Below are 12,827 nucleotides of genomic sequence, written 5' to 3' on the forward strand. Positions count from 1 at the left end.
GGACCAATAGATCCAAGTAGCTGGGGACATTATTAGCGCTGGTACCACTTTGCTACATATATATATATATATATATATATATATATACACACACACACACATACACTAGTAAGCCCGTTCAAAGCTAATGCTTCGAAAGCTAGTCTGCTACCATGTTCAAATATGCACAAACATTTGATTCTGTGTTTGTGCATGTGTGAGAGGGAAAGAGCTTTAATTTCACTTGCTGCCAACAGATGGCAGCATTTCGGGGACACACAGACACTAGACCTATATATAGATGATAGAGCTACTTCTGTAAATGCTTACCTATATTTTATTTTATATACGTGACTTCATTAATGCACACCTATATCACAAATATCATGGAATCTATGGTTCAACGTACAAAATGATTCCTTAGCCAAACGTGCTATTGAATCCATGTACGGTAATACAGTAAAACAGACATAATTACAGTATATTATGTGCTGCCCAAGCTTTTTCTATTGCCTCTGTGAAAATAATTCCTTGATTCAAAAAACAAAAGTTGGTAACACAGTTACAAGATCAATCATCATGTTTTCTTCACAGAATCAAAATTATCTATATTTATGTTATAATGTAGTGCTTACTCGCAGATGTAATAATAGTTCAGCAAAGGGAGTGAGGGGGAAAAAGTGTTTTTGGCTGGACACTCGATTCCTGTCTGCTACAGTCTGGCATTCTTTGTCTGCTTAGTAGAATAGTTTAGTCTAACATTTATACAATAATCCCTCTTTTAATGAGCTTCCTCGAAAGTTGACCCATTAAGTGTAAGCATTTTACAAAGGTTGTATTAACGTAAATAGTGGACATATTCAGATGAACTCTCATGTCAGGTAAATACTGTTGCATTGATCTATCCTTGTCTACATATAGCTATTCGAAATCTTTAACATACAGTATAAAAAAATGTAATCAAGCAACACCTCTGTAAACACATAATTGAAACACCATGTTTAAATATAATACATAAGCAAAAACTGTCTGATGACAGTTTGTATATGGCACCTTTAGTTCTTTTTTTGGTTGTTGTTTACATAAAAACAATAGTTTATTCCATACCTTGTGGAAGTCTAAGTGTAATTCCTCATTGACCTCATCTATAGACTTGCAATAATGTATTTTTATATGCGTAACAGCATTTTTCAAACAATAAACTCAATCCAATTAGATGCAATGAACTTGCATGTGCAAACCACCGTGGCAGCCGCCATACTTTTTGGCTGCCTGAACTCACACAATAGTGCTTGGTCTGTTGGTTTCTTCCCATGACTGTATTCATTACATATATTTGAAAAAATATCTGGGCAATTTCTTTCATGGAATCGGACATAAACTTGGATGAAAACGATAAACTAAAAATATTTTGGAACATTGAGTTTAAAAGGATGGTATGCCTGTTTATCTTTGGCACAAAGATGAAGGTTGTAAGCCTTTTCCAGAACAAGAAAAGGAATAAGGTTCATTTGCAAGTGGTAATTTCTTCAATGAGTGGTTCATCTCTCATCACTCCACATTTACCTCCCATTCCGACCATGCCACAGCAGTGATAGCTGCATAGCAATCTTAGTCGACTATGGCTATTTTATTTTTATATGTATAATAATAATAATAATAATAATTATAATACTTATATAGCACCTTTCTCCCAATAGGACTCAAAGTGCTTTACCATTGTCTTTACAGCTCAATATACAAAACTTATACTGGGCATACACTGTCAGATATCATGTCCGGCAGACCAGCAGACATTTTATCTGATGGCACGAAACCCAGCAGATATCGTAGCCATACACTGTGTGATATTTCACAGTGATGGCCCCATGATATTGACTTCACCCCTCTGAAGGAAAAGGACAGATGTTTGTTGCTTCGGAAATGGACAAGCATACAGTACACTTCCCGAAGTGGCTGAGTCACAAATGATACGACCTGTATGACAATTCCACATATCTATCGAACTGATAATTTGCGGTCAGTCGTGGCTACACACCGCACGATTATCGGCCGAAAATTGCATAATTATGCTCAGCATTACTGAAGCAACATGTACTTTCACCACAAACAGCTACAATTGTCATTTCACTACCTCATGTATCCATTGAAAACAACAACAACAACACCTCCTAGACTGTAAGATCATGTGGGCAAGCATTGTTTGGCACTGTATATCATGTAATTTTATGTTATATATTTTTATTATAAACTCACTAGAACTGAGCTTTCAGGTATAAATTAAGTAAAAAATGAAGTATAACTAAAGTTAATTTTGCAATTAATAATTCAGTCAACATATTATAATTGTAAGTTAATTTTATTTATTTTTTAGTTCATTTTGCAAGACCTTATTATAGTGCATGCATCAAGTCATTTCAGGAAGAATGCTCAGTGGCGTGCTGGTCATATTTAGTCATGTACAGTAAGCTAGATAACTATTATTCTATGCTGCTCTGACTATTATACATGAACTGTTCTATGGACAATCAGAAGTATAAAGACGACAAACATTTCCTAGTGCAGTACTTATTTGTCTCTGTGCCAGACTGCTATTGCTTGGGCCAAAAGAATTTATGATTAAACACTACATTTCCCAATGCTTCTCCCATGCTACTTAGCGGCATAATAAATGTCCTAGCTGGAAACATCTACTAAGAAGAGCACAAGAAAGCATTTTTAAAACCGTCCACAGCTTCCCTTTGATGTTCTTACAAGGTCCGCTCAAGAAGTTGTTTGACTTTGGACTTAATCCCAGAAAATAACCGGGCAAACAAGTAGTGTAAAGTTAGTGATGACTTTATTTGACTATTAGAGTGGCACACAGAGGAAAATAATGCTTGGAAAGGAAGTCAATTAAAAATAATCACAGCTACAATGGCCAAAGTCAGGGGTTAGTAGTCATTTCAGGTTTCTGCCTATTAAAATTAAAATTTTATTTAATTAGACTGCTGGACTGTAATAACATAACACAAGAATGAATTGTTGAAAGCTTATGACCCTTTAATATATAGATATATTTACAGATACAAGCACTCTTATCTGTAAATATATCTACTGTATATACTGTATTTACAGGTATAAATTATGTTACACATATAACAGGTTATATGTGTGCTTTGGCAACAGTCCAGGTTGCTTTATTAGAGTGTGAGGTGATCAGTGCAGATTATAGGTAATTATTACTGATTGTTTCTTGCGGCCAAACTTTTCTTTTTCTTTTATAAACCATTTTTATTGAGTAGTGAATAGGGACCAATACAATCAGATCTTAATATTCCATAGATTGAGTAATATAAAGGCAAGGTCTATACAAAATAAAACAAGAGCTATGATCTGTTTTAATTATAATAGATATATACCGTATATACTCGAGTATAAGTCGACCCGAATATAAGCCGAGGCACCTAATTTTACTACAAAATAACTGGGAAAACTTATTGACTCAAGTGGGACCCTCACTCGAGTATAAGCCGAGGGGGGCTTTTTCAGCATAAAAAATGTTCTGAAAAAGTAGGCTTATACTCGAGTATATATGGTATATATATATATATATATATATATATATATATATATTTATTTTTTTTTTTTTTGCAGACTGTTCATTTTATTACCTATGTACTAGCAGCTGAACGTTTTCTCTCCATTGCAGCCAACTCACCTAAATTATAATGGGGAGGCAGATAAAGGTGACCAAGCAGTGAGCACATGCAAGGTCCCTTTACAAGTTTTCTATAGAAATATTATTAATACTGTATTAACAAAAATGCCAATGACACAAGACTTAAATGTGAAAATAATGACTCACTTTCCATTGCGTGAAGGTACTCCATATGAAGAGCAGTGGCCCCGGCACTTGGAGTTGTCGGGGAAGCGATGATGTCAGCATAGGGACTGCGCTGTCCTGCGAGCAGAGCCATATGTTGGTAATATTCAGCAGGACTCACACCGGCATGTGGCACTGGAATACATGATAGCAATGAACATGACTGCAATGCACCAAAATGATATCTACTGACCTGACCCTATCTGATACATTATACTGTTATGTAATTAAAAACTCATCCTATAATACCAACAAAGAATGATATAAGTATGACAAACTCAGAACATGCAAGATTCTGCAAAAATTAAATCAAAGGGGTTTATTTACTAAGATGGGAATTTCACTTGAAGATGGGATGTTGCAACCAATCAAAATCTATTTATTATTTATTAAGCACCTTCTAGAAGATAAAAGATGGAATCTGATTGGTTGCCCATAGCAACATCCCATCTTCAGTAGAACTCCCATCATGTAAATAAGGCTAAACAACTTGAATCATATGTTATACAATTTGACATACCATTTAACGGTTATGTCTCCCATGCATCTGCAGGTGTGATCCCCTAATACGCCGGCACTGTTTATCCACCAATCCTATGTGCCAATCGGTGGTCAGCAATAATCGGCGATTCATCAAGGGATGTTAAATATAACCAATTCCCATAGCCATACCAAGATCGGGATTTTTATTTATTTATTTATTAACAGTTTCTTATGTAGCGCACACATATTCCGCAGCGCTTTACGGAGAATATTTCAACATTCACATCAGTCCCTGCCGCAAAGGAGCTTACAATCTATATTCCCTACCACATATACACGCACACACACAGAAATTCTAGGGTTAATTTTGTTGGAAGCCAATTAACCTACCAGTATATTTTTGGATTGTGGGAGGAAACCGGAGTACCTGGAGGAAACCCACGCAAGCACGGGGAGAATATACAAACTCTGCACAGTTAGAGCCATGGTGGGGATCGAACCCATGACCTCAGCGCAGTGAGGCAGTAATGCTAATTATTACACCATCCATGTTTAATATCCCAGATTCTCTGACACCACAGTTAGGGGATACGGGTATTGCTCCAATCCGTGCCTAATGCCTGAGGGCTTTACAGCTAGGAAATTGAATATCAGCTTTAATGCAATCACAGGAAAAGAAAAGTAGGATGACTGAACAGAAGAATTGGTTTCCTACAAAGAAGAGGCCACAGGCACCAATGGCCCCACTGGCTGCTTTAGATTCTGACGCTGACTGATCTACAGGATTTTTGAGTGATTCATTATAGTTTTACTATCTAGAATCTCTAATCGGTGTATTTGGGAGAACATTGAGAACATTGCCTTTTTCTAAAAAAAAAAAAAGTGTCCTTATTTCCCTTTCAATCGAGGAAAACCTATTAGGATAGATGAGATCTGAAAATTTTGTCCATTAGAGGGAAAGTATCCTATTGCAACACAGTTCTGCTGATACTATTGAGGTGGATTCAAAATCTGTGGGGGTTTTTTTGTGTTTATTCTTTAATATGTAACCAAGTGACAAAACTGTCAGGTTTTATACACACATCTCTTGATGTGGTGCTGTCAGCAAACTCATCTTTCTGTAATATGCTAATGCAAACAGTACAGATGAAATAAATGCTGTGGTAGATTGTTACGGTTAGATTTACTGATGTTATTTATGTGTGTAGACACAATACAGAAAATACAATGTACACAGTAGGTTAACGTCAACAGCAGCGCTTGTTGAAAGAAGACAGAATGCAAGATCTTTAGAAAGTGTAAGAGGAAATGTTAGCAATTTCCTACCATTCTGTCTTATCTTCTATAATTTATGAAGGTGTCTAATAGACAAGACATGTCCTTTGCTGTCATCCAGTCAGAACAGAAATGGCTGGGGATGCCTTTCACATGCTGAGCAGGAAAATATGTCCTGTAGCTGGTGACTCAATTTACACTATGATATGCCAGGCATTCAGATTAAATCTGTGTACTTCTGGTCTAATATAAAGGTCACAGAGTTCATATGTAAATCCCTTATTTATCATTGACTAGTACCATATCTTGCATGGCTTTTCTAATAAATAAGTTTAATTACATTATGACATTTACTGTTCCAAGTACTCATGATGTGAAGGTTTCTCTTGTTGCTGGCTCACAAACAGCTGATGTAGAAACTATGGGCCTAATGCAAACTGGATCAAAGGACAAATTTGTTCTTAAAATAGGCAAACCCATGTGCACTGCAGGTGGGGAAGATGTAACCTGTGCAGGAGAGTTAAGGCCCCCGTACATTAATGCTAAATACATGAGACACTAACGGCCAGGTAGTCTTTTTTTAAATTCTGCAACCCCCCCTCCACCCCGCCACTCACTGGTTGTTGCCCGCCCCGCCACCCAGACCTCTGCCGCCTACTGCCCGCCCTGTCATCCAGACCTCTGCCGCCCACCTAGCCTTCAGCCGCCCGCACCACTGCCCGGACCTCAGCAGCTGCCCCCGCCCAGACCTGCAGATAAGTGTGCCAGTGGTGCTTTACTGCTGGCAAACACATTAGGAATCGGACCCAATACATTGCAGGTGCTAAAAAGTACCCACGATGTGCCGCTAATGGGTCCTATCCGATGAATCCTTGGTGCAAGAGGTTCAATCTGTAAGGTTCGGCCCGATGCACACGGTACTGCACGAGGTCGGATGAAATATCAAACAAATGCGATTTGGTCCGATTTATCCAGCCGATCTGTCAGAATCGGGTCAAATCGCAGTAGTGTATGGGGGCCTTTAGATTTGGGTGAGCTGCGTTGAAACTGAAATATAAATTGCAGTGTAAAAATAAAGCAGACAGTATTTAGACTGCACAGAAACAGAATAACACCCACATCTAACTCTCTCTGCACATGTTATATCTGCTCCATCTGCAGTGCACATGGGTTTGCCCATTTTGAGAACACGTTTGTCCTGCAATCAGGTCTGTATTAGGCCCAATATGAGAAACACAAATTCCTTTGAATTTGGATTGGCCTTTCCTTGAAGGCATAACACAGCTAGAAGGGTAACTGCAGGCAATTGGACTAAAAGGGTTGGCCTTTGGGCATGAATGCATGGTGTGAAGGCACACTGCACTTGCTAGTTTTTGTCAGTAGGGGCACCTCTATGACATGGCTTTCAAGCTTGAACATTTGCAGTTACAGTAGGTTCCATTGCAGAGTTAAGGTGGTAGAGGTTCCACATAAATACAACAGAGGCTCCAATGTAAAATGTACTTACATATGAGAATGAATTACCATAACGTTGAGAAAATTCCGCAGTGTGATTAAATTAATCATTAAATTACATGATGTCCGCTAAACTGAACAGCTTTTCATTGATCAGGAAATAGCATCTTATTTGTTTACTGATGTTGTGGTGTTGTCCTTCTTTGGTAATAAAAACTTTACAATACTTTGGGAGTTTTTCCTTTCCAATAAATGTGTTACTTTATTTCATACATATTGGAACTCTGTGATGGCAATTTTAATATTATTTTTAATTACCATTTAGGAAAAAAATAAGCTTATCTCAAACTGTGAGATATAAAATAGACAGTTACAGCAATAAGCCATCTATGTGTTTGTATGACTATAATATACAACTTATCGTGACTGTTCCATACCAATCAGTTTCTTTTACACCAGCTAAGTGACATCACAAGGCTGAGGGATGTCAGTCACATCATGAGCCAAGCCAGCATTTCATAATTTGATGTAAGGAATCATGTTCTTCCTTACAGGGAAGCAATGGCTAATCTGTACACTTAAACCTAGACTCCAGCATGTTATTCTGGACATTATAGCGATGCTCAGCTGCAAAAATTAACATATATTACAGACCACAATTTTCTCTAATTTTCCCTTGCACCACTATTAGGTGTTAGGTAAAATTAGTAAAGATACTGGCACAAAGTGACTTTGACTGATTGTTCTATTAGCTCTTTGCCGCTATCATGCGGAATTTAATTTTGATATCACATCTAGAACCAAATTCTATGCCCAGAATTGCCATATGACAGCTCATCCTACTCCCCAAACCACATGGGGCATTTCTGTGTCAGTAATATACTAAGTCATAACAATCAATGGATTATTCGCATACACGCCACAAATTTTGGGTCAAGAAATGATGTTCAGCATGCCAATATGGCTGAGATATCTACATGTGTGGCCAGCAGTAGAAACATCTATAGTTATCACTATGATAAACCTTGTTGTACAATAACAAAGCAGTAATACAGAGGTGTAACAGCAACATTATTACATATACAGTACCACATCTTTATGTTATCTATTTGTTTTATTGTTTCACACACTCACCATCAGTAGGGCTGAGTCCACGAGCTGCTGATATCATGGAGAGTGAAGGGCTACTGTGCAAAGACCTGATATAGTCCATATATGGGTTGATGTAAGGGTGAGGAGGGCTAAATGGTGAGTCGGAAGCTGATGCAGGATTCCGGTGTGGAGATATCCGTATGAATGGAAGATCTGAATATGTTGGGCTGCTTGCTAATGCAGAAGGCCTGGAAAAAAAAACCCATCATAATTAGGAAATCTCTATGATCATTTTACTATTGTTACAGTTCTTTCACTTTAAAATCCTTCAACCTTTAGAAATGTGGAGAAGTTACAGTATGAAGGTTCGGATTTACCCAAATCTCGTGACGGGATCTTATTGGCTATCCAGCTGTCACATGTTTTGGAGCAAAAACATGTGACAGCATGTAACCAATACGAACAGGTTTTGAGATCCAGGTAAATCAGAGTAAATCCAGACCTGCACATCTCTAGATAATATTTGGATGGTTACATATTACAGTTTTGCTTTTTTAAGTGTAGTGTACACAGTAGTGTATATAACTGTTTTGTAGCCAATATTACCAAAATAAGAAACACTGTAAAGGCGTGTACACATGATTAAGATTTGGCGGCAGCCAATATCGATTCGGCGGCCGCCTGGACCTGGTGGTCTGCCATCGTCTGCTAGCATGGAGGGAGAGATGGTGCCGAGGGGGGGCATGCTGCTCAGTCTTTTTCTAGATTTCATTCCGATGCCTTGGGGCCACAAATTGGGATCAAATCGGTATTGGGTGCTGCACGGTGCAATTTGCACTATGTGCTATGCGATTTTTGACTATATTGTCGAAATCGATAGTGCAAATTACACTATGTGAACACAGCATAAGACCAACTTAAAATGTGCACACACTAATAGATATAGTGCATACATTGTATACATTGTACCCTGCCTTACAGTAATATGCTTTAGAAACTAGTCCAGATTAACAATCAGTAGTTACCACAAATCAAACAGTATTTGCTACACTGTAAACTAGACAAAGAGATACTCTTAAAGTCAGCCATATTGTACTGCAGTTATCACTCCGCCACATAAAAAAAACTTCCTTTCACAGTCTGTAACTCTTCTCAGCTTTACTATAGTTGAGGCTCTTATCTGATGTTTCCTGCAGTTCAACCCTATTAAACAATCAAAACATGGGAACTATCTGTGGTCACCTCTCGCAGACAATTACAGCTGTTACAGTATGTGCCTTCTCACACTCTCTCACCCTGACACAGACCTGAGGCGTCTATATGTTGGTGCATATACAAATATATATATATATATATATATATATATATATATATATTTACACACACACAGGAGTGTTTTAGTTTTATACTATAATATGTGAATGTATATAGAAAAACTTTCTTGAATTTTTTTTCATGTATTTATTTTGGCTTTTCTCATACACTACAAAAACAAATACAGGTTAATTGGCTTCCATTCAAATGGACCCAAGTGAGCATGTATGATGGGAAGTGCTTCATTACTATATTATGGCATGGATATTTCTTCTGTGGGAATTTTCCTAAACTTAGAATCACCCTTGGTCTGAAGAAACAGCAAGTGTAATCATGTAATATATAGCAGGAAGGCAGAGGGCTCCCCAATACAGAATGTAAGAGATGTGTTCTGATAACAGTGCGGGCTGCTATTGGCAGATGTCACCAAAGCAGACTGTAATCTAATGTAAAAGGCAGTTCTACCATGTCTTCCAGGCTAGACACAAAGATATCTTAATCACAGATCAAAGCAATTCCCCGGAGAGCTCAAGAGCCAATGAAATGTAGTATGGTGGTTATGATACTTGTCTCTTTTCCCTCATTCCTCTTCTATCTGCTTGATCTGTAACTCGTACAACTTTGTTTTATCCTCAGCACAAATTAAAATCTGTTATAAATTGAAGTATGCAGATTCTAGTAAATGGGCAGCCCTGCCGAGTCACTAGAGCACCACACAACATCTATGACATAAATGAGGAGAGTTAGGCAGCAGCTTCTAATGTGTGTCCCTTGGCAACAGGAATTTAACAAAAGAAAGTGTTTGTTTTAACTTTTAAAGCATTTTCTACACATATTATGGGCAGCAAATATAATGGGCACTGAAATTTTTTTCAGTGTTTACATTAGGGCAGTACAGACAGTGTAATGGTTAGCATTACTGCCTCACAGCAGAGGTCATAGGTTAAATTCCCACTATGGCCCTAGCAGTGCAAAGTTTGTATATTCTCCTCCCCAAGTTTGCATGGGTTTCCTCCCAAAATCCAAAAATATACTGTTAGGTTAATTGGCTAGCAGCAAAATTAACCCTAGCATGTTTGTGTGTACATGTGGTAAGGAATATAGATTGTAAGCTCCACTGGGACAGGGACTGATATGTATAAATGTATAAATATTATCTGTAAAGTGCTGCAGAATATGTGTGCGCTATATAAATAACTGGTAATAAATAATTAAGGGCTATACTTAATAGTCCCCAGAGCTTACTGTGGTTTGGTTGCATTGTCTGGAGCTATTCAATAGCAGGCTACACTTAGCGCAGATTCCTGCTCACACCCTCCTGACGTGCTAACAGAAATCTGTGGAGAATAGCTGTTTGCCCTTACCTCAGCAAGCGCATTAACTAAAGAGACTTAACTCTTGCGCTAGACCACAGGAAGAAATGGGCTTAAAAATGTTTCCGGGCATTAAAGATCAAGGTTATCCTCCTGCAGTAAGACCCACACCTAATTGAATGGGCACCTAAAGCTAGATACGCATATTCTCAATCCTTTGTAAATCAGGCTAAATGCTCGTGATCAGCTGAGCAGTGTGCTTAGTGGGAGAGGCAGCAACAGCAGCAAAGCCGGGAGTGAAGGTGAGGCTGACTAAGGCGGCTCCTCTATGGGATCAAGAGGTTGGCTGTGCAGAACATAAGATGAAACCTCCCGATCTCAAACGTTGCAGGAACGTTATAAACTAGCAGCTAGCGCTCCTGGCACCTTTTCTGAATAATCGTTTGTACAATCATTGGAAGAATGGGCCGAAGATTGTATATGTGTGTACCTATTAAGAGAATGGGGGTCCAACTGTGGTAAAGTTTCGGAATACCAGCCAATTCGACAGTCGGAATTCAATCTTTCCGACAGGCGGAATACATGTGGATTATTGAATCCACAAGCATTTTGTCAAAAACAACCGCAAATAATCCAGCGGACATTTTTGACAATGCAGTTTTAACTTTTTAAAAAGTCAAATCTGCACGGCCTTCAATGCGATTGAAAAACAGACGCATTGAATAGATGTGTGCCAGAAATATCAGCATACATTGAATACTCCCTAACACTGTAAATATATGCGAAATGAAGAAAAAGACTAACAAATCTAAAGTGACATTTCTCTGGATAAGTATTCTACCATGCATGGCCCGTGCTTTAGCAGCAGTCTCTTCAGCAGCAGGAAAAAAACATAGGAATGTGTGGTGTGGCTAGTTACAGACAACGTAGTTGGCAAGCTTTGTAACAATATACAGTTTCATTTAGTACAGTTTATGCTACGTTATTAATAAATGCAGACTCACATACTTCTTACCTTTCTGTCTGCCTAATAGTAAGTTGCGTGCAAATGATTGAACCATGTCATGTATATTCAAATACACTATAACTATGAGACACTATTCTGCCTCATTTGTATTTGCCCTTAGGAATGAAATTCATCTCACAATACTTTTCTAAATACTGACAGTTGCGGGCAAACATAGCAGATATTCGCAAAAGTAATTACGCCTTTCTTTCTTATTTGTTCTAGTCTTCAGAAAGTATTGATTGCAAAGAAGCAAATTGGGACTGAATACTGAAAGAGCAGAAAATACAGTGTACAAATATAAAATGTAATTTTAAAATTATTAGATCATAAATAGAATTAAAGTTCTTATCAGCTATTCTAGATATACTGTGTACATTTTTTTGTCTTTTTTCATACATAGGACTTTATTCTGGTCCGTTCGGTCTCCCGCGCGCTTGCACCGGGGACCGATGTTTGGCGTCTGTATGTGCGTATTTTTGCCCTTTGCGAACGGGCATGGCCATCCTATTCACACCCACCAGTGCGGGGGAGGGAGTGGGGCAGCGGCGGATGGACACGCCCACGGGAACGCCCAGCATTTCATGGGTGTTCCCATGAAAATGCAGGCTATTGCCATGGAAATTAGGCAGTGACGCAGCTGCCGGGGCAGACAACTGACATTACTGGATGTCAGCTGCCCGCCCTGTTCTCGTATAAGGCGCACGCAAAGTTAAGGCACCCGAGGGTGCCTAAGGGGGATATTCAATCTCCGGCGAGCACCTCCCGTCGGGAAGATGCCCGCCGGGCCCTATTGAATGCTGTCTTCCCCGACAGCATTGAGCAGGGTATTTCGGCAGAACGAGACCGACATCACTAGCTGTTGGGCTCGTTCTGCTAAGAACAGCAGGGAAGTTAGAGCTGCCGGCTGCAGCTCGCCTCTTCCCGGGCGCAACTCACGGCCTCTTCCCGGGCGCAACTCACTCACGGCACGGCTCCCCCCTTCTCGCTCCCTGGCAGGAGGGACATTGAATCCCGCCTGCATGTTCTCGGTCGAGCTGACCGA

The 12,827-nt window shown here is 39.1% G+C and overlaps 1 protein-coding gene across 4 annotated transcripts in view; it reads right to left on the reverse strand.

Annotated features, from left to right (window-relative positions):
* GLI3 (GLI family zinc finger 3) overlaps positions 1-12,827 on the reverse strand; it is a 192,929-nt gene that overhangs the window by 57,090 nt on the left and 123,012 nt on the right. For all 4 annotated transcript variants that reach the window (XM_083188516.1, XM_083188514.1, XM_083188515.1 and 1 more), the window contains 2 exons: positions 8,192-8,397; positions 3,827-3,979 (listed from right to left, as the gene is read on the reverse strand). In XM_083188516.1, coding sequence (XP_083044642.1) covers positions 3,827-3,979; positions 8,192-8,397 — 359 coding nt within the window. The remainder of the gene's footprint in view (positions 1-3,826; positions 3,980-8,191; positions 8,398-12,827) is intronic.

The sequence above is a fragment of the Crinia signifera genome, chromosome 5, assembly GCF_055691185.1.
Source record: "Crinia signifera chromosome 5, ASM5569118v1, whole genome shotgun sequence".
NCBI lineage: Eukaryota > Metazoa > Chordata > Amphibia > Anura > Myobatrachidae > Crinia > Crinia signifera.